This window comes from Sinohyriopsis cumingii, chromosome 15 (assembly GCF_028554795.1).
Source record: "Sinohyriopsis cumingii isolate HCF-2022 chromosome 15, ASM2855479v2, whole genome shotgun sequence".
NCBI classification, from domain to species: Eukaryota; Metazoa; Mollusca; class Bivalvia; order Unionida; family Unionidae; genus Sinohyriopsis; species Sinohyriopsis cumingii.
The window spans coordinates 112,209,208-112,233,514 of NC_142975.1; the positions used below are offsets into that span (position 1 = coordinate 112,209,208).

A 24,307-nucleotide genomic window follows, 5' to 3' on the forward strand; every position below is an offset into this window, starting at 1 on the left:
TCACAATCTATTAGAAAGTATAGCAGTAAATGTCTCCAAGGTGATGTTGAGTTGGAAACATTAGAGTATTTTCAGTGATTACAAATTTATCATGATAATGAAAAATCCTTGTTTTGAAATTTAATGCATTGTTTCTGTATTTGATTTGCAAAACATATTTTTATGTGGCTGTTTTAAATAAGCAAAAAGTCAAATTATTTACCAAGAATTAGAATCAAAATATTAAGAATGTATTCCACAGAATACAGTCATAACAAATGAGATTCAAGAATTTTAGGTTTTATATGATTTCAGCAAATCAGATGGAAGACTTGAGAGAGACATTTTAAATGATGCCTGAACATACACACATGTAAGCATCTGAGTTAATATCTTGAACTTAGACAAACTCTTATCATTTGCAGCTCCAGGTTTTGCAGAATTTCCAATAATAAGAAGAGATATTCCCCCAGATCATGTAATACTGCCAAAGAAACTCAATTTTCCTTGGAAAACAGATGCATTCAAAGGCACTGTCGAGGTATATGATATTTTTTGTCTTTCTGACTCATTTTTTAAAAAAAAACAACTCTATCTCTCTTTCTTTTCCTTTAAGTATCACAGTTCTTACATAAAGGTATATCTTACCTGATCAAATTAAATATATATCACAGTTCTTACACAAAAGAATATATGTCTTACTAGATGAACTTAAAATATATATCACAGTTCTTACACAGAAGAATATGTCTTACTAGATGAAATTAAATATATATCACAGTTCTTACATAGAAGAATATGTCTTACTAGATGAAATTAAATATATATCACAATTCTTACATAGAAGAATGTGTCTTGCTAGATGAAATTAAATATACACCGCTCCCTCGATAACTCGCTCCTGGATAACTCGCGATCCCGCTTATAACGCGGTGTCCGTCTTGGCTCCCGATTTTTTCCAGAGAAAATGTATTTAAAATATCTTTAAAATATGCTGAACATGAAAAAATTACGATAAGAATTGATAAATTAAACCTTGATACATTGCTCGTTTTATCATCGAAAATGGTGATTAATGCCCGTAAAAATATAATCCATATTTTGAAATATGCAAGTTCTAAAGAAGAATTAATTTCAGAGATCTCGAAAATGCTTAATTACGCGTATTTGGACGCCAATTTTTGATCTGGGAGGCAGAAAATCACTGAGGCGGGAGTCCTCCGTACACATGTAATAGGTGTGCAGGAAAATGCAAAGATTTGCCGGTCCTGTTTCAGCCACCTGCTTTGTGGGAAAATGTGTTGATCAGTTAACTGTGCTGATATTTACAATGACAGAATTCAGTGACTGAAAAACTCTTTGATGTACTGTTGCCATTTTATAAGAGTACATTAAAAAAAAAAAGAACATGATGCAACAGCTAGGCGGCTAGTTCAAAGGCTTTGACTAGCAGCCGAGTGAGAAAATGTACTGATATTTAGTGATTGAATTCAGAGGCAGAAAGACCCAGTTTTGAAATCCTAGTGAGACCTCTGTTTAAAGATATCATATATTATGTAAGTTTTTATGATAAATAGTTGTCAGTATACTGTAAATAAACAGTCTGGTGAAATAGCGATCAATGAAAACTTCTGGTAAATGCTAACAGGTGGCAACAGAGAATGAAATAAACACCAATTAAACGTCTTCCTGTGTGAAAGTCACGTTCTAATCCTTTAATTCTGTTTCAGTGTAAACATTATAATCACAACATATTCTGTTCATTGAAAACATGAAAAGCATCAATCAACCATCACATCAAAACCCGTGAGTACTTCTGTGAGAACCTAATTACATGTACATGCTGGCTTTGTTTTGATCAACAACTTGGGGAAGTGTTTGTTGCATTAAAAAAAAAATCGATTACAAGAGACCTCGGGTGCTGGATTAAGTGTCTTGGAGCTGCCTTTGACGTAAAGCAAAACAGTAACAGAGACAACGACGATGATAGTGACTTCGAATGTTTCAGTGAAACTGATGTTATTAATGCCGAGGCTGTTTGGGAGAAATTCATACAGACTCATGGTCCTGAGATGGGCGTTTCTCTTGATGATATGGAGGAGTGGATTTGTGCTGACAATGATTGCCCCACAGCCGAATACATGTCAGATGAAACTATAATTATTTCTATAGCGAACAAATTTGCAGCAGAAGACGATTCTAACTGGAGTAACACAAGTGTTGAAAGTGATGCAGACGCAGATTTTGCACCCCCCACCCCTCTGCACAGGAAGCAATCAAATATTTTGATATTGCCATAAGATGGCTGGAGACCCAAAATGTTTACTACGTAAAGCTCATGCAGTTGAGAAATCTCAGGGATTTTGCTCGGCGGCAGAGAAACCAAGGAGTAACACACACACAAAAAAAATAACTGATTTTTTTCAAAAAGTGAATTGATATTTGTCAAGCGTGGCACAAACGGCAAGTATTAGCTTGTTCTAATTTACGTTGTTTTAAATTTGTAGACCAATTAAATATGTTAGTACTGATTAACCCTTGTTTTTTTTCGTTTTCCATTTTACTTCTATCACATTCAAAAATATTTATCTATCTATCGTTCGATCGACACTGTTTCTCGAAAAGAGCGATCTTTTGTGTATAAAAAAACGTCTAATTTGGATCAAAGAATAAAACTAGAATATATCCAATTCAACATAAAAATTAGTGACGTAGTACACAATGTGTGAAGTGGTACACATGTTAAGCGAACGGAAACCACGTGGAATAATGTTTTCGATGATCGCCTCAATATACTGTAATTTATCCTGAAATTAATGTTGTCCTATGAGGAAATAATAAAGTACACCGTTATGAAGAGATATTTATTAACATTTAATCTCAGAACGATTATAAAGTGAGTATTCAACAGTATAATCTGTCTACCCCCCCCACTTATTTCTCCGTTATGTCGTCAATCACTTTATTGGTTTTGGGCTTATTTTATAGGTCCCTCGATAACTCGCGCCTCACTTATAGTGCAGTCGATGTTTCTGGACCCTGATGTGCGCGAGTTATCAAGGGAGTGGTGTATATCACAGTTCTTACATGGAAGAATATGTCTTACTAGATGAAATTAAATATATATCACAGTTCTTACATGGAAGAATATGTCTTGCTAGATGAAATTAAATATATATCACAGTTCTTACATAGAAGAATATGTCTTGCTAAATGAAATTAAATTTATATCACAGTTCTTACATAGAAGAATATGTCGTGCTAGATGAAATTAAATATACCTCAGAGTTCTTACATAGAAGAATATGTCTTAATAGATGAAATTAAATATATATCACAGTTCTTACCTTACATAGAAGAATATGTCTTACTAGATGAAATTACATATATGTCACAGTTCTTACATAGAAGAATGTCTTACTAGATGAAATTAAATATATATCACAGTTCTTACATAGAAGAATATGTCTTGCTAGATGAAATTAAATATATATCACAGTTCTTACATAGCAGGTTGTTGTTGTTGTTGTAGGGTTTAACGCCATTTTTCAGCACAAGATAGGCTATACATGGCGGCCAGTATTAATGGTGGAGGAAGAACCCGGAAAAACCCCGGAAAGAACCACCGACCCACGAGAAGCTACTGGCAAGCTTTCTCACATAACCACATTAGCCGAATCCGAGACTCGAACCGACGCAGACAGAGGTGAGATGGCAGTGATCCGTAACGGTGAGCGCTTTAGACCACTCGGCCACTCGGGGCCCCTTACATAGCAGGATATGTCTTACTAGATGAAATTAAATATATATCACAGTTCTTACATAGAAGGGTATGTCTTAACCCTTTAGCTATGACTGTCGCATCTAAGTGTCTACTGTAAATAGCTCCTGAACCCCACTGATGCATATATGCAGCGCCGATAAGCCTAGTTTACTACCCCAGTGTCGCTTATGTGCGTAAAGTTCAGTATTCAAAACCCCAGTGTCGCATCTATGCGGACGTGACCGCTATGTTAACTAAACTTTGACTGGTTGAAAGTGCAGAAGTTTACATATTTTGATTATCATAACCAATGAGAGGACTGGTTACTCAACATTTTGATACAAGTTTGAAAGCTGAGAGGTTAAATTTAGACACACTGTAAGTGGTTTTCTGCACTTTAAGAAACACGTGTAGTTGATGTAAACAAAAATGGATTCCGATTCAGATATGAGCGACTTTGAAGGGTTCAGTGCAAGCGATATTGAAGAATTTAATGGAGCATTTGTAGAAAATGGATCTGATATTGATATTATCCGGTTTCAACACCCGATGTAAGTGATTTTAAATCGGATGATGAGGAAGACATAGTCCCACTTGCACAATGGAGTGATGACCTCGCCGTGTTCCAGATCAATGATTTCGATTCTCGTGTTGGTCCAACAATCGAGCTTGGACCACTAAGCAATGAGAAAGATTTTTCCTCAGGTTTTTCCCTGAAAGTCTGGTGGAAAAACTTGTGAAAGAAACAAACGATTATGCCAAAAGAGTGTTGGGCCAAAAACAAGACCAGAAATGGTATGAAACTGGCATCACGGAGATGTGGGCATATCTTGGAATATACATCGTCGTGAGTATTATTCAAATACCTAAATATTCCATTGCCTGGATGACATCTGTATATTTTGGGATCCCAGGAATACCCGAAATCATGACAAGAGAAAGGTTTGAAAAAATAGGGAAATATTTCCATGCCAACGACACAAGCATCAACCCACCCAGAGGCCAACCAGGACATGACAAGATTTTCCATATAAGACCTTTCTATGACACAGTTTACGACCCTCCCAAAAACCAGTCAATTGATGAAGGCATGATTGCTTATAAAGGAAGACTGTCATTTAAGCAATATCTGCCAGCCAAACCTACAAAATTTGGCATTAAAGTCTGGGAAAGAGCCCATCCTCAAACCGGCTACGTCTGTGAATTTCAAGTATATGTTGGAAAGTCCGACGGACAGAGAGGGAGAGTGAGAGAAGAAGGGTTAGGATCTAGAGTGGTGAAAGCCCTTACCAGAAAAATAATAAACAAAAACCACCACATCTATATGGACAATTTCTTTTCAAATCCCCAATTATTTGAAGATTTACGTCAAGATGGACTCTTCTGTTGTGGTACTGTCCAAGGAAATAGGAAAGAAATGCCAGAACCTTTAAAAAAAACCCCAGTGGTTTAAAAAGCCAGGGGGATATGAAAATTATGCAATAAGAGACTCTGGTCTGTGTTGCCTGGAAAGACAAGAAAATTGTCCATATTTTATATAACAACATGGATCCCACACAGCTGTCCAGTGTAACTCGTAGAGAAAAAACCGGACGACGAAAAGAAGTAACTTGCCCAAAAGTTGCAGATGAGTATTCCAAAACAAAGGGGGAGTGGACATTGCAGACCAAAACAGAATGCAATACAGTTCTTGTCGTAAAGCAAAGAAATGGTGGAAATATCTTTTTTGGTTTCTCATTGATACAGCGATATGTAATGCCCTGATATGTATGAAAGAGTCACCAAACCACCAGATCAAAACCAAGTCCAGAAAAGAAAAGAAAAGAACACAGCTTGAATTTAGAATGAACTTGGCCAAATGTATGGTTGCTGGCTTTCAGGGAAGTAGGAAAAGAAAAGCTCTGTCCAATGTTGATGCTGAAGGTTTGAGGCACTGGCCAGGATGGTTCCCAAAATGTGGGAGATGCAAGATGTGTGTTAGGGAAGGGAGGAGACATGAAGTTTTCATTGGATGCAAACAATGCCAAGTACATTTATGTGTGGATAATGACTGTTTTGAGAGGTACAACTCTCATCTTTTTAATTAGGGTGTGGATTTCATTCATGTTTTTATATGTACATATGTAAATATTGGATTTATTTTGTGTGATTCAATACAGTTTATATGACTGGGATTTCTTGTATGATGGGATGTAGGAGTATATGTAGTGAAAATATATGAATAACAGACGCTATACAAGGTAAGCTGTTTTTTATTTCACTGAAATCCTCCAAAAAATAATGAAATAATGAATATAAATGTAACCATGTTTTTATTGTCAGTTTCTGTAGTCAGCCATGATGATGCTCTAGTATTCAGCCTAGCAACCAGCCTCAGTAGTATCAGTAACTGATATGATAGCACTCAGCAGTAGTGAGACTGCACAACAGCTGTAGTAGCTAAAGGGTTAATAGATGAAATTAAATATATATCACAGTTCTTACACAGAAGAATGTCTTAATAAATGAAATTAAATATATCTCACAGTTCTTAATAGAAGAATACATCTTGCTAGATGAAATTAAATATATATCACAGTTCTTACACAGAAGAATGTCTTACTAGATGAAATTAAATATATATCACAGTTCTGACACAGAAGAATATGTCTTACTAGATGAAATTAAATATATGTCACAGTTCTTACGTAGAAGAATATGTCTTACTAGATGAAATTAAATATATGTCACAGTTCTTACACAGAAGAATGTCTTAATAGATGAAATTAAATATATCTCACAGTTCTTACATAGAAGAATATGTCTTGCTAGATGAAATTAAATATATGTCACAGTTCTTACACAGAAGAATATGTCTTACTACATGAAATTAAGTATATGTCACAGTTCTTACACAGAAGAATACGTCTTACTACATGAAATTAAATATATGTCACAGTTCTTACACAGAAGAATACGTCTTACTAGATGAAATTAAATATATGTCACAGTTCTTACATAGAAGAATACGTCTTACTACATGAAATTAAATATATGTCACAGTTCTTACATAGAAGAATACGTCTTACTACATGAAATTAAATATATGTCACAGTTCTTACACAGAAGAATAAGTCTTACTAGATGAAATGAAATATGTCACAGTTCTTACATAGAAGAATACGTCTTAACAGATGAAATTAAATATATATCACAGTTCTTACAAAGAAGAATATGTCTTAATAGATGAAATTAAATATATATCACAGTTCTTACACAGAAGAATATGTCTTACTACATGAAATTAAGTATATGTCACAGTTCTTACATAGAAGAATATGTCTTGCTAGATGAAATTATATATATGTCACAGTTCTTACGTAGAAGAATATGTCTTACTAGATGAAATTAAATATATATCACAGTTCTTACATAGAAGAATATGTTTTACTAGATGAAATTAAATATATGTCACAGTTCTTACGTAGAAGAATATGTCTTACTAGATGAAATTAAATATATGTCACAGTTCTTACGTAGAAGAATATGTCTTACTAGATGAAATTAAATATATATCACAGTTCTTACATAGAAGAATATGTTTTACTAGATGAAATTAAATATATATCACAGTTCTTACGTAGAAGAATATGTCTTACTAGATGAAATTAAATATATATCACAGTTCTTACATAGAAGAATATGTCTTGCTAGATGAAATTAAATATATGTCACAGTTCTTACGTAGAAGAATATGTCTTACTAGATGAAATTAAATATATATCACAGTTCTTACATAGAAGAATATGTTTTACTAGATGAAATTAAATATATGTCACAGTTCTTACATAGAAGAATACGTCTTACTAGATGAAATTAAATATATATCACAGTTCTTACACAGAGGAATATGTCTTAATAGATGAAATTAAATATATGTCACAGTTCTTACACAGAAGAATATGTCTTACTAGATGAAATTAAATATATATCACAGTTCTTACATAGAAGAATATGTTTTACTAGATGAAATTAAATATATGTCACAGTTCTTACATAGAAGAATACGTCTTACTAGATGAAATTAAATATATATCACAGTTCTTACACAGAGGAATATGTCTTACTAGATGAAATGAAATATATGTCACAGTTCTTACATAGAAGAATGTATTACTAGATGAAATGAAACATATATCACAGATCATATATATAAGTATATATCTCGCCCAAAGAAATGAAATCTATGCATATCAGGTCAGTAATTTAATTGTTTTGCCCACAATCATTTGTTTATCATTTTAAAATGATCCACTTTACTCTTGCAACACATGCCATTTAAAACTCTTTCCACATTTTGATGGATACAGCTGTTTTGTCAAAGTGGACATGGATGTACACACACAGATAATTATGTCATCAGGTTCTTATCTTGTGTATTACATCATATCATTAGCTCATCTAGCCACGAGGCTAAGATTATGTTATGGTCATGTATTGTCTAGTGTTCATTATCTATAACAATTGTTATTTAAAGCTTTTCCATACCTGCTTAATAACCACTTAGTACATGATTTTACAGGGAGCGTTCTGGCATTGTGGTCCATCAGATAGTTCATTGGATCCTGAACTGTCCTCTGATATGGCTACTATTGTTCAAAATGGAAAACCTTTAACCCATTCAACACCATAGACCAGTAAAGTGGTCCAGGAACAATAACTCCTGCTCAACACTGCCTGGTATTTCAGTCTCACACACATATCATGTTTTTATGATATATTCTTTGATTGGTCAATGACAGGGAAACCCCATTAGTAAATAATTCTTTCATAGTATAATTCTTTAGGATACCATTTGGATACATGCAGATTTTAAGGTAGGTTATTAACAAGAGTTGGGGTTTTTCTAATCTATAAGTGTAAATCTTCGAAGTCATCTGAGTTCATCCCAAATGGTGGACTCATCTGAGGGGGTGAGTAGGAAATGTGTGGGGACAAGTAATTGAAAACATTGGCACTTTTGATCTTGTAGAATAAATCAAGAAGAGAGGAAATATTTACAACAAGATTGGAGATATATTGTGAGGAATTAAAAGGCTTTTAACTGCTGATATATATGAAGCATTAAAATTGAATTTCATTAATGGACCGAATCTCAGTTGGTTCACAATAGTCACATTTTCAGAATGTGCAGGCCCAGTGTTTGTATCTGATGGATCAGGAACACCTCTTGAATATTTTCAGTTATTGTATAGTGAGTATGTATTTTTGGGAATAGCAAGATTTACAAATATGAATGCATACCTGACTGACACAAATCAGCAAAAAGATGCATGGACTGATATCATGTTATCTATAAAAAAATGGTTTTTATGGGTTTTTGATAATGATGGAAGTTATGAAATTTGACAGATATGTGGTTTTGGTCTTAAAGTAAGAACTTCTGTCTTGTTGGATCCAGTTTTGGAGAAATTGTGTCACGTAACAAGTTTGTCCAGCTACCTGCATTTCAGTGATGATACAGGTGAAAATTTTCAAGGTGACACATTACATCAAAAAATATTCATATTTGATAACTGTCAGAAATTTCAGTCAGAATATGTTCCAAGCAGAAAAATGTCAATAGATGAAGCTATGGCAGCATTTAAAGGTAGACATGGAATCAGACGGTGTATGAGAGAAAGACCTGTCAATTCGGCATTAAGTTATGAGTTGTTGCAGATGCAGTATCAGCATACTGCTACAACTGTGATGTTTACCTGGAAAAAATGGAACTTGTGTGAGAAGAAATCAAGATTTGGCATCAAGAGTAGTTATTGAACTAACAAGATCTTTTGCAAATGAAAGGCTACATCATCAGCAATTTTTATACAGGTCCTCAGTCAGCAGATTCTCTGTATCAAGTGAATACCTACCTTTGTGGCACAGAGTGCATGAATTGCAAGTGGTACCCAAAGAACTTAATCTTATCAAATACTGCAGTGATACACCTAGTCAGAGAATCATCAGACTGGTTTATGTGTGGCCCTTACTTGAGTTTTACTGGAAGAACAACATAATTGTCCACTACCTGTCATCTTTCCATGCACCTGTTGAACTTGACCTGACCACAACACCATATTAGTGAACCTCCCAGATGTTGAAAAATGCTATTTTGTCCATTCTTGTCTTACACCTTGCTTTCAGTTTAGTATATTTATGGTAATATTATCTGTGATCATGTGACTGTGAACTGGCTTAAACATGGCAAGATGATTCAGGTGCTGATTTCATGCAGCACAAAAACAATTAACATCCTTTGATTCTGTCAGCAGGGTCAGTTGGTTTCAGTGTTTGAAGTTTGTGAACATGGATTATACTGTGTGTGATCCAGTGTAATTTTAAACAGATGACTAATTGGGTTATAAAGAGCTTAATCAGCATAAAACAGGGTCAGTTTGTTCTGTGAATTTAATGATGGATGGAAACTTGAATTTCAGTGGCCAAGTTTACAGGACATGAATATGAATTCTGCCCTTGCTGTAAAGCTCATTTAACATCTTCTATTGTGGCAAGAATGACATTATGTGTCATGCAGCATATTAAAATATATTAAACACGACAGCAAATATGCCATCACTGACATCCATGTTTATGGAATGTGCATCAAATATAGATAAAAATATATGTGTTGAGATGCTGTTGGCCAGCTTTATAGCCAAAGGTAGTCTACTGTTTATGGTAGCAGATCATTTTTCAGATGTATTTAAAATAATGTTTCCTGACTCAGGCACACATGTTCTCATACAAACAGACAAAAACGGATGAAACCTACTGAGATATTGACCCAAGCTTTGGGGCCTCATAGGGATAATATAGTCAAAGCTACATGTCACAAAGAATTTTTTTTGCCATTCTCATTGAAGTCAGAACTCTCAACCAAATTTTGCAAATCTACCAAGTTGTCCTCAGCTGACTTGTCAGTTGTCACATTTAAGCAACATGAGGAAACAAGGATGGGACAGAAAACAAACTTTCAAGAACAGCTACTGTGCTTGCCTATGCACAGTACATGGGTGGAATAGATAGATGGGATCAAAATGCTAGGGCAAATTGGTTAAAGAAGTCTGTGCAATGGTATATTGAAATAGTAGAAGCCAAGTAGCAGGAGCAGTCATTGTACAATGCCTGTGTCGTTGAGGGGACTGTCATTGATCACAATCCACCTAATGAATGGAAATGGGACTTCTTGTCAGAGTGCCTTGATGTTACACATGCTCTCATTGGAACATTCAGGTCCCTTTCAAGCATTCCAGAAGTGAAGGCAACAATGACAGTTGACTCAATGGCAAAGACCATGTAGATCTAACAAGTTGTGCATTGTATGTAACAAGAGACATCATAATTATTAGGCAATCAACACTGGTACCTCTTAGAGGGATAATCCTTACAAAAGGAGCAAAACAACAATGGCTTGTGTGATGTGTGATATTCACCTGCACTGTTAAGGTCACAGCATGTGCTTCATGACCACAACACAAAGTATACTTCAAGCAATGACTTTAATGCCTGTACAGTGGAGTTGGGTACCACAGAAAATTTTGTACTTAGTTTTTTTTAATAACATACCACAGTACAAACTACAGTATACCAAAGTTATGCTTGGGATCAACACTTTAATGATCTGGGCTAGGGGCCTGGTACTTTTTTTAAATGTTCATTTGTCAAGCTGGAAAAAATATCTTGCACTGATTTATAGCAAAATGGCATCATATTACATCCATTATATTATTTGAAACTAAAAGAGAAAAAAAGAATTATTCTGAGATAAATGACAATAAGTCATCTCAGCTCAAAAGAAAATCACAACCCCACCCTCATGCCAATTAAATGGCCAGCACCTTATAGCAGATGAAGTTTGTTATGTGTATGTTGTTGTGTAAGTTGTAATCTAAAAGCTGTAACTAAAGTGGGATGATTAAGCATACATTATAGCTGACACCTTGTGAAGACATTGTGTTGACATTAGATAGGTTGTTGATAAAAGATAGGAAGTATTTACACTGAAAACTACAATTTACATGCCACATTGTTGATATAATAGGCAAGGAAACTTTGAGTGGGATGTCAACACCTGGGCAAGATATTTATTAGAGAGGGCCAGTAAACATAAAACAAACTTACTCAACAAAAGAGAAAATATATTTAGTGGACTTGGGAAATTATATAAAACTCAGACAGAAAACAACTGCTCTCCTGAAAATTTAGGATGATTCACAATCTTACTACAGTATACAGGTACTCTATTTTTTTAATCCAAAAGTTTCCAGAAATTGGAGTTAACCTGACTGTCATTCACAACAACTATTTTGGCTATCACGTTAGCATACCTGACATGTGTCAAGTATATGATTAAAGGATCATAAATGTAATTATATTTGTAATATTCAAAATTAATATTTGACCAATACAATAAAAAGGTACTTTTTAAAATTAATTTGCATGAAAAATGAAAACATGCTGTTAATATCATTTAATTCACAAACAGTTACTCAGGAATATCATTACATTCCTTACTGATGGAAATGACTGAAGTACCAAAGCAGTGAAAAAGTACCATGCTACATACCACTCGAAAAATATGCTCACCAAAGAATGGTCTTGTACTTTTGTTAAATTAATCCTTTTGCAAACAATGTCAATACCTGTATTTTAATTCGCATTTATTTCCATGAAAAGTTATTTAAGGTTTTAAACACCTGTAACTGTATTGTTACATACCTTTGATTTTCCATGAAATGTGCATAACACTGCATTCTTTTCCTTGTAGTTACTTAATACTGAAAGAGTTAATAACGTCTTAAACAACACACACAAAAGAATTTGATAAAATTCAGCAGAAAAGCATACAGCATGAAGGTCTTTCAAAATTATTTAAATGTTGTTGATCTACCATCAGATATGTTTGCCATTACTAAAAATAGGAAAACCTTTAACATTTGCTCATAAATTACTCAGCAGTTTGACTAAATCTGGTAGTCAAAAAGATGCATCCTGCCATTATAAGCTTTTAGCATTGTATAAATGATGCTGATCTACTTTCAGTTATTGATACAATTACCAAAAAAATTGAAAAACTTTACAATGACTTCTCAGATGATGTCCTGCTGAGAGTAACCAGTTTGAGAGAACACATTCTAGAAAGGGCTTTCAGATTTATACCATATATGCTCTAAATGCTCTATCATCAGAATAAAAAATTGAGAAACCTTTAAATATCTTTTCCTCAAAACCTTCTTAATGGAATTTGACTAAATTTGTTAGAAAGTATCCTGGCTTAGAGGGCTTTAAAATTTATACAGCTAATGCTGGTCACCTTCAGATATGGCCACTTTTACTAATAATAGAAAATCTCCAGGCAACTTAATCTCAAAAACTGCACAACAGGATTGAACCAAATTTTTGCAGAAATCATTCTGGCATAGAGGGCTTTTAAATTTTGTACAACTGATGCAGATTCATCATCAAATGTGGCCTCCATTCCTAAAAACAAAATCAAATGGATTCTCATTTTTGTACATTATGATGATCTCATATTATCTGGCTGCTGTTAACAAAAACTTAAATGACTTCTTGTAAAACCCTACATAAGATGATATGAACAAATGTGATAGAAAGTATGCTAATTTGATGGCCTTTTATTGGTTGATACCAGTGATGCCAATCTGTCATCAGATGTTGCCAAAATTACTACCACTAGAAAAACAATTGCATAACCTTATCTCAAAAACCATTGGAATTAAATAATGACTTTGATCGAGTATATCCTGGTATCATGGTTTTTTTGTGCTGATGTGCCATCATATATAGATGAAGATATATATATATATAAGAGAAATCTTGAAATAATTATTTTTTTAACATGTGCAGTCAATAATATTTGAAGATGTGTCCTCATAAAGTATCCTACTGTCCCAGATTGTTTGGCCAACTATTCTTGAATGCCATTATTAGACAGATTTCAGTCAGGTGAGCAGTGGCAGACTTATAGGGGCCATTTATTTTTCAGAACGGGATTTGGTTGGATGTAACTATAATGGATGAAAAGAAGGAAATTTTCTGGCACAAAAGGTAACATAAAATCTTTTGCCCATACTGTTTTAAATTTAACAATCAAAATCAGAAACTGACTTTGTTTTGCTGTTGACTTGTAATTACATGTTCAGCACAGTATTGGCAATATCATGCCAAGGAAATGAAAGCGGAAAGACACATTGAGGCAGCTGACCCAGAGTGGGTATCAAACCTGAAACCATTGAATTATGAGTATGATACATGACCAGGTGAGGTACCATGGCTCCCCAATGAATTGTTTCTTTCACTGCATGATAGAGGACAGAGGACATACAGTCTTATTATATGTACTTGCTTATAAGTCGAGTACAACTGCAAATTGCACTGACCCAGATCTGCTATTGTATAATGCACTGGCAGATCTGGGTATGTGCAGGATATTATGAATAATCAGTAGAACAAACAATATTGACCCAGATCTGTCAGCACATTATGTGATGGCAGATAGGGTTTCTGTTTTTTGCAGTTAAACTTCTCAAATAATTGAGTATATATGGTAATTTTAGCAACTAATAATTGAGTATAGATGGTAGTTTATTAGTAGATTTTATTGCTTTTTTTATAGATCTTAATACACTGAAATAGGCAAGATTAAGTTAGTAGCAACAAAAATATTCACACCATTAAAAAATGGAAACAGATTTAAATACAAAAGAAATATTTGTTCATTCATAGGATATCTGGCAAGTAGATGTTGAAAATATGTGCCATAAAGAAAAAGTATGAGATTCTTCACATATGTATGATTTTCTTGACAGCTTCTTCATATGTATACAGTGTTCTTGACAGCTTCTTCATATAATTATATACAGTGGTCTTGACAGCTTCTTCATATATGTATGGCCATCTTGACAGCTTCATCATATAGGTACAGTGGTCTTGACAGCTTCTTCATATATGTATGGTTGTCTTGACAGTTTCTTCATATATGTATAGTGGTCTTCACAACTTCATATATGTACAGTGGTCTTGGTAATTTTATCATATATGTGCATTGGTCTTGACAGCTTCATCATATATGTACATTGGTCTTGAGCGCTTCATCATATATATACATTGGTCTTGATAGCTTCATTGGATATGTACAGTGATCTTGATAGCTTCATTGGATATGCACAGTGGTCTTGACAGCTTCACTGGATATGTACAGTGGTCTTAACAGCTTCATTGGATATGTACAGTGGTCTTGACAGCTTCATTGGATATGTGCAGTGATCTGATAGCTTCATTGGATATGTACAGTATCTTGACAGCTTCATTGGATATGTGCTGTGGTCTTGACAGCTTCATTGGATATGTACAGTGGTCGTGACAGCTTCATTGTATATGATGTTGTGCAATGGTCTTGATAGCTTCGTTGGATATGTACAGTGGTCTTGACATCTTAATTGGATATGTACAGTGGTCATTTGGGTATAAGTAGACAGTGTTTAACAAATTAGGCATGTTCAAAGTGATTAAGATTGTCTGCTTTTGTAAAATCAATGAATAGTTGAAATTACATAATTATTACATTATGACATCATAATTAGGACATCGTCATTATGACATCACATTTTATGTAGATGTATCATGATGCTATGAACATTAGGAGGGATTGGATGTAAAATGGCTTGGTTGCATTTTTTGTCTCATATTAAAGAATGGAAAAGAAAAATTCTTACACAATTTTACTGATTCCCATTACAACTCTATGAGAAAAAAAATGAAAAATATTCAAGACTTTTGAAAATCCTAATAGATTTATGACCTGTTGTGAAAAGGCTCTCTGCTGTGCAAACAGATGTCATCTCAATAGTTGTGTCATCCTGAAAAAATTTGATTAACCAACATGGCCTTACCTTGTATATTTGATAAGGGGAATCTTTGATCTTCAACCAGTGCAAATTTGATAATTTTTAAATTCTCATTCAGCTATAATTATCATTCTGTTTTAGGAAATGACTACCTGGAACATTGTTTTCATTGTTTTTTATGTTTGTTGCAGTTCAGCGGTGAAAATAGCCAGTCAGATGATGCAGTCAAGTAAGTCCAATTTAACATAAAATTACATGTGCAGAATATCTGAGCTCTTCTGTTTTTAACGTTTGAAGTCTACAATTTAGAAGTTTGTAGGTTTTTCAAAACACTAGAAAGGTATAACTACTTGACCATGTGAAAATATACTTTGGCTTGACAGTGTCCTCCAAAAGAGTTGTTAAATACATTTGATAGATTAACTGTAGGAAATTAAAGGCTAATATCTTTTTGTTTTGGATTGATTATCTACTTTGTAGCATTTACGACTGATTACTTTAAAAAAACAAAAACTTTAAAGGACTATAGTAGTATTGTTAGTAAATTGAGCTATCTTGTTCTTTCTTGCTTTCTGTCAAATTGATGTTCTTTCTTGTTTTCTGTCTTTAGGTTATCTGTCATGTTCTTGTTTTCTGTCAAATTGATGTTCATTCTTGTTTTCTGTCTTTAGGTTATCTGTCATGTTCTTTCTTGTTTTCTGTCTTTAGGTTATCTGTCATGTTCTTTCTTGTTTTCTGTCAAATTGATGTTCATTCTTGTTTTGCATCATTATCATGTTCATTCTTGTTTTCTGTTATTAAGCTCTATTTTTTAAGATAATTTCAGATAATAGAACATGGCAGTCATGTTGTGACACTATGCAAGTAATGATAAATCAAAAAGACTGTAGAGGGTCTGCACCATAGGCTACATAAAAGCAACTACTGCATGATTATTAATTATTTTAAATTCAGTTCAGTGAGTATTTGAGATAGTCTCAGACACAACTTATACCATCAATGCACATGAAGTTTTTTTAGTCAGTTTAAAATATAGTGAACCAGGTGAAGAATAAGTAACAATTGTACTTGTAATTGGTTCAGTACAGAAACTGGTGCAGACCATTTATAATCCATTCAGCTTTATTCAGAATATACATTTTTACCACAGTTACTTTTAATTATATCAAACATGTTTACAGTGTCATTCTAAGCAAGATAGATACAACAAAATTCTTGACTCTTTTATTTCCTCTGCAGACTTAAACTTTGAATTCACCAACCAGGAAGTATTTCACATTACATGTGCAGATGATAAAGGGAAGATCTACATGGAGATGAGCCAGGTGTGTTTTATTATACTTCCTATTTACACCGAATTGACTCCCAATATTGAGCCTCCCCCTACCCAAGATAGTCCCAATGCACCAACCTGCATGAGCTAAATCCTATATGAAACGTAGGTCACTTTTTTTTAGTTCACCTCATACTACAAGATTGAAACTGTGACCTACATTTCAGAATTTACTGGCTTAGGTTAAGATTTTGTATTTAGAATTTTACCACTCTTTTGATATATACTGTTTTACCTAGATTTATGAAAGTTGGTGAGGAGATGTATTTTGATGAGTACTACACCCTCTTCAGAGAAGTAGGTCACAGTAACTGATATTTAATGCTTCCAGACATTGACATAATTGTGTATTTTAAGTTTATTTCTTGTGCTCTGTTTGTGCTGGAATTATACTGGGAAATTGTATGCTGCTTTATTATTACCATACCTTACCACTAAAGAATGCCACTGTGACCTAAACATTTTTCAGGCATGGTTAAGTTTTTCTATTGTACCTTATGACCAAATAGGTTCTTAGCACCCTCTGTGTGTACGTGTGTGTGTGTGTGTGTGTGTACTTGTATGTATGTATGTATGTATGTATGTCATTGTGATGCATATGTCATGCTTCACTGCCCTGGTTCTGGTCTCAAGCACTGTATATGCCAGAAATCACACATCCCTATTACTACCGCATATATGCAACAAAAGGTCATTCTGACCTACATTCAACATTTTACTGGCTTTTGTTTTTGGATTCATCTCATGACCACATTGGTGTCTTATCTGTTGTTAAGTATTTCAGTTTATAACATTGGTTCATCCATGTTAGACCTATAAAAATCATACATTATGAAGCCCTCTATGAATTATACATTTGGAAAAAGGAATCAGTTGTAAACTTACAAAATAATGACTGTACATTGGATATTGTGATATGTTGTATATGTGAATAAATCTCAGAATTAGATAAATGGACTGCATGCTGCCTGTATTTCATGTTAGGCCTCACCTCTGGTTAATTAATGTAATTAATTATGCATGAACTACATGCTGCTGGCTGTCACTACAAGGTTGCTCAAAGCCTGTGACTTTCTACCAGTAAAGTCTGGCTATATTGGTGGGCAATGTTAATAACTTTTCAAATAGATTTTGTGAATATTGATTTTAAACACTATACAAAAATCACATTAATTTGTTTTATATTTTTTGCACAGTCATTTTAGTTAGGTAGATATGTAGGTTGGTGTTTTCAAATTTTATAATGATTAAAAGTTGGAATTTAAAGAGAAAAGATTATAAAAAGATCTTTTCCAGTTGTTGGAACAGAATTAAGATCACTTTAGTCAAAATTTATTTTCAGTATGATAATGTTTACAATGGCTGCTGGAGACTATTGAAAGTTGAGGTGTGATCATTGATTACACTATGATTGTCTTGGTGGGACCCTGGTTTGCTGTCTGGTATAATGCACTCACCTTTACTGATCACTGACATCTCACTTTTTTGACATATTTCATGTCTTGGGCTTGGCCAGTGCATGCATGTGAGAAAGCTTGCCAGGAGTTTCCCTGATGGGTCAGTGGTTCTTCTCAGGGCTCCCTTCATCATATATTCACTGGCAACCATGTATAGCCTAGTATGTCCTGAAAAATGGTGTTAAATCTATAATACCACATACAAAGTGATTGTCTAGGTATGCATTCCATGATGATGTTCACACTAACATCGAGGTTTATATAAACACATTTTTCAATGATTTATAAGGATATGTCATATGTTATCTGTAATTTGTATGTCTTTTTTGGAATGAATAAACTTATTTGGGACTGTATAGCCAGGATTGTGCAGATTTCCTATTTACAGGGGTAAGGAGATAGAAGTATTAGTTAAGTTGAAAATACTGTAGAAATCATTGTAATTTATGCCTTTGTAGGTCATTAAGAAAAGATTTGAAAATTCAGTTGTATGCTACACGATAACATAAAACGTTTATTATTGTACAATCCTGAACACACAGTATTTTGATTATTAGCAACTTATATTTGTACACCAAAAATTTAATTTCTCTCAATTGTTAACAGTTACCAACAGTGATACTGAGGAGGTAAAAATAGCAACAACAAAAAAATTGGCATAGTCCATATTTTCTGTGTTCAACATGTTTTAAAACAAAGACATTATCATATCCCTTCATTAATTCGTTTGATGGACCCAAATGTCTGTATTGTATGTGCGCATTTCTGAAATCATTAGGATATATCATTACAGACTTGTATTAAGTCTTTTTGAGAGGGTCCCAAACAGTATTTATGAGTACTTTAGGACTTTTTCTCCTTTATCTGAGTCATTCATAAAACTATAAAGTTACATGCAAAGACCCTTGGTAACAAACATGAAGTCCTTCAATCCAGTTCACTCATATTTGAATTGATGCTTTCTATACTTTCCTGCAAGATAATTCTAATTTTATTTGCAACAAATCATTTGGAGAGACATTACCTTGTCACAAAATCTTCAAAAAATATTTCTTTATATACTTCACTGACTTTGGTAATTTTGATGTTTAATTTCTCAGGCACTGTTCATGGTAAAGTCAATATGTGATTTTATGCATCTCTATATGGGTACTACACCCCTATTACAGAACAGGATCACTGTAATGTATATTGCATGCAGCGCTGACTTTGGTTTATTTTCGTTGATTTCTCAGGTGTCACTTATGTTTAATATCTTAGGCTTTCCTTTGCAATAATATTTTTTAAATGTCCCTTTTGTTTATATGCCCAAGCATCAAAGGTCAAGGTTATTCTGGTCTTAATTTATTTTTGACATGAAAATCATGTTGATAGTTCCTTCTGAAGATTGCTAAATGCTGCATAGAAGCAAGTTGTATAATTGGTCATTATGGTTTACTTTATGGCCAGAACCTGTCAGGCTATCATTACATCTGTTCTTTAAATTTTCCTTTTCTGCACCATAAGCTTGCAGTTGTGGTAAGAAAAAAGCCTACTTATTTTGGGATCAAAATGTCACAGATTAACGTCACTGACAGAAAAGAAAAATTCTGCACAAAAAGTTCACTTTTTTTTACCATTACTAATTTTTGTTAATGACCTGCACATAGGGTAAAAGAGAAGTCTGTTTATTTTGGTGTAAAAAATCAAAGGACTGAGGGTCATGGTCATTGTGACAAAAAAAGAAAACTGGTGTTTGCACAATACATTGAGTTCTACATCACCGTTCTGTACTAAAATGTGTGAATGGCTTGCACTTTAGAGTAAGAAAAAGATTTTGGGTTCAGCAAGAATAGGTTACTGTGAATGAAAGAAGACAGTATATTGTGCATGGCAATGTTGGTTATAGACCACATACATTTACCAAACTTTGTAGGTTACTTGCATGTAAAGTATTCATGATATTGAATGAGTTTGGAATATAATCCTCAAAGGTAAATGTTATTGTGGCCCAATATGGATTTTGAAGAATAACTTTCATTCTGGAGTATGTTTCTTGACTATACATAGATGGCATGTACCTTGGGTAATTAAGCAACCTTTAGGCTCTGGGGTCTAGTGGTCAGAAGTGACAGACATGTTAAGTTTGTGCACAATTAACTGTAGTTCAAGACTGCATGCCTTGAACAAAGATGAAGGTCAACGAGACCCATTGGTTAGTAATCTCCAGAGACAACCATGCCCTACTAGTTCTAAGTTGAATACTATTAAACATGGGGCAGACCTATAGTGTGCCATTCACTGTGCTCATGCTTTAAAACTATGATAAATTGTATTATCTACCACATGTACATAGATATCTCAATTTTATTGCTAATGTTTTCTCTTTTTCCTGCTTTTTCTTGCAGAATGATCAAAAGGAAATCTACATTATTGTCTTGGACTTGATGCTATCTCTTGTTGCAGTCAATGACTGGTTTGGCACAAACTACAGATAGGATCAGGAAGTGTAGGATGCATGTGTTCTTTGTAACAAGGAGCAACATGAGACTTTCCGAATGCTCCATCCAAAATGTATATAAAAATGTTTGGATGCTGCATGAAAATGGTTGTTGAAACTGGTTTGTACGTAAGCACAGATGGACAAAGTGATAGTTTCTTTTACTTTAAAAAAAATGCATTGTTTTGAACATTCCATCAAAGATATAAAAAAGTGGATAGATTTTGTTAATATTTCATTCTGTTCAGGACTTGTATCTTATGAATCAAGTGTAGCACCAGACTGTATGACTTGTCTGGCAGTGTCAGTGGCCAAGTTGTCATTTTCACTGTTATGATTCTGTGATAAAGTTTTGTGATAATGTTTTGCCAATATGGTGGAGGTACATTATGGCATATTTTGCAGGTGAGGCACCAACTTTCATGGAATACTTGTTTGACACAGCAGTATGACTAGATCTTGCCAGATACGAATATTTTTTACCAGATTTGTTCTTCATTGCTGTTCAAGACTTTTTTGATGTCAAAAGCAGCTATGACCTGTAGCTAGAATGTTCATCTTGTTCCCTTTGATTATTGCATAATGTGATCATTGCAGTTTTACCTAGATTTTGGTCAGCTGGAGAGGATACCCTGAGAATGTATTCATAAAAATGAAAACATGTGAACAAATTAAAAATTAACTTCATGTCCAGCCAGATATCTGTTTCCAAGATATGGGAAATTTAATGTGTATTTTATGCTACCATTAGTAGCGATTGTAAGCATAAACTTTTTTACTTCAAAAAGAAAACTTTCATGGTAAAATAAGCATCTTCTGGTCACTATTTTTTTATTTGCTTAGTATTTATACAGAACAATTGGTGCTTCAAAGGTAATCAGTTTTCTTTGAAGTTTCAGCAGAATTATGGTATATTTTTTTGCCAATAAGGAGAGGAAAAATTGCAACTTGCAACATTGAAAAAGCCCTGTGCGATTCATGAATAAACTTATTAATACTGTTAAGAAGAAAAAATATTTTTCATGTACAAGAAAATACATGTATAAATAATTTCAGGAGCCACTACACGATTGTCTTATATTAGAATTTATACATGATTTCTTCCTCAAAATTATAATAAACTTTTTGCATATTAATTTTTGTACTTTTAAGAAGAAAATATTTGTTAATGTACAACAAATATAAAAATATGTGCACATGAAATTTTATGAACCATGACATAGTTGTGTTTTATCCAAATTTGTGTTATAACTGAGTGTTCTATAGTGGGATCACACACACACAGTGTATGTATGTATGTATGTATGTTAAACTTGCATACAGAAATGTATGGAAGGTATGAATGGGTTCCAATTTACCTTAGGGATGTAACCTGCTGTTAAGGGCCAATATATCTGACATTTCAGGTCACATAATCTGTCCAGCCAGATATCATTCTTCCACAGCTTCCTTTTGTGGAGGGATTCTCACTGGAAGGGATCTTTGGCATCAGTCATGCCATTTTTTTTGTATGGAGATATGTTGTCTTTGTTTGTGAAGAATGTTTCCCATTCTTTGCCTCATCATGCCTATTTATACTTATTACATTTAGATTGTATATTCCATCTTTTATTAGTGACATGTTTGTCTTCACAATCATCTAGATATATGGTGGTTGTAGCCTCTGAATTTCTTCATAATACTGTATGTTTTACTATTTAGTACTTGGCATGCTTACTCAATAGACTTTTTTGATATAGTTATGTTATTCTGTAAATACAGCAAATTTTTTTGTTTGGAATATCGTTCATGTTGAAAGTCACAAAAGTTGCCAGCATCAGACACATTTGAGCCAGTTTGATTATTTGGTCAAGACAAATTGTCTTTACTGGTATTACTTTTTCATTGTTTGGACATTTGGTTTTCAAACTGAAAGTCAGATCTGTCTGTAAAATTGAGTATTGTTTACTATATATATTCTTCGTTTGCATTTCAGATTTTATTACCTTTCTCTTTGATTTGACTTGTACCACATGTGTAATTAGCCATTACATCTGTAAATGGTCATATTGGTATTTGAAATTGGAAAGGGGGTTAGTGTGTTAAGTATATATATATATATATATATATATATATATATATATAGTCTTTTAGAGCCTTGGATACTTATTTGTATGATACAGCATTATAGTATTCAAATTTTGCTATTGTTTATTACATTTGCATCTGTAAACACTGGTGTTAATGAAATTCAAAGAAATTTAATCATTGAAAATCATTTGATGGTTTATGACGGGTGCATAACCTGTTTTTTGCCAAGGGCCAGATTGCATTTTCTAAGACCACTTGAGAGCCACAAACACTAATTTCTTTAATATAATTACTGTTCACGGGCCAGATTGCTGTGTTGTTTTAATTTGCAATGATGGCCAGACAGAATACATTCATGGGCCAGCTCTGGCCTATGGACTGGGGGTTGTGCACCCCTGGTTTATGATCAAAGACTGGTAAAAAATATTTGCTAAAATTTAGCTTCCACATGGGAATAATGCAGATTATGTATTACAGTTATATTAAGGTCTGTTATATAACATATATTCCTATTCATTTTTAAAATAGGGCAGTTCTTTTTACTGTGCAGTTTTTTTAAGGTTAATATTTTTATGGCTTTGGAAAAAAGACCATTTTTTTAGTACTTAAAATGAGAATTTGGTGATAGTGTCATATTATTTCCAAGGATCATTGGTTGCCTCTTTAAATTTATTCTTTGCAGTGATCATGAAGTCCAAGAGAATCTGTAACCACAAAATATGAACAGTATTTAAATCAGGAAAATGTTTATGTCCCCAGAATGTGGTAATAGTATGAAAAATTTGGGACATAAACCACTAATTATTTGCTTCAGGTTGTCTTTATATGTATATACATTTCATCTGCAATGATTGATTTTGTGTTGAAACATTGACTATATTTTTTAATTTATAAATAAAATAAGTTTTTTTTGGTCTCCAAAACATTTTTCATTTTTCTTTATTAATCTTTTTAGCAATCTCTCATGAGGGCCAACTACCATAAACAACAGCCTGTCATATCCACCAAGGGTGTGATTTTCTCTTCTTGTACAGTTGACTACATATATGTGTAAATTTCCCTCAACTGCAAACTCCATTACCAACTAAAGTTTTTCCACCCCATTCATGTTTGCTTGAGAGAATTTCACCACTGTAAAAGAAATGTTTCTTTTTGAGGATTGACTTTGTTTGACATTTTCCTTGGTAAGTATCAAATTAAGTTTAATGCATGGGGGTCGGGTGGGGTGAAATCTGTTTTAATCTATCTGATGATACATCTAGTTCTAAATATCCCCATATATTGCTTTGTACTGTAAATTTCTATTACAAATCATTCTGTAATTATATAAAATAAATC

At 33.6% G+C, this 24,307-nt stretch overlaps 1 protein-coding gene across 6 annotated transcripts in view; it reads left to right on the forward strand.

Annotated features, from left to right (window-relative positions):
• Positions 1–23,892, forward strand: part of LOC149782500 (F-box only protein 15-like) — a 70,615-nt gene extending 46,723 nt beyond the window's left edge. For 5 of the 6 annotated variants that reach the window (XM_089933922.1, XM_089933921.1, XM_089933920.1 and 2 more), the window contains 5 exons: positions 405–520; positions 13,770–13,831; positions 15,822–15,859; positions 16,870–16,955; positions 20,808–23,892. In XM_089933922.1, the coding sequence (XP_089790048.1) occupies positions 405–520; positions 13,770–13,831; positions 15,822–15,859; positions 16,870–16,955; positions 20,808–20,897 (392 nt within the window). In that variant the 3' untranslated portion in view covers positions 20,898–23,892. Of the gene's footprint in view, positions 1–404; positions 521–1,709; positions 7,207–13,769; positions 13,832–15,821; positions 15,860–16,869; positions 16,956–20,807 lie in introns of those variants that run through there. The other variant, XM_089933926.1, reaches the window with a different exon arrangement.
• The last annotated feature ends 415 nt before the right edge of the window (positions 23,893–24,307 follow it).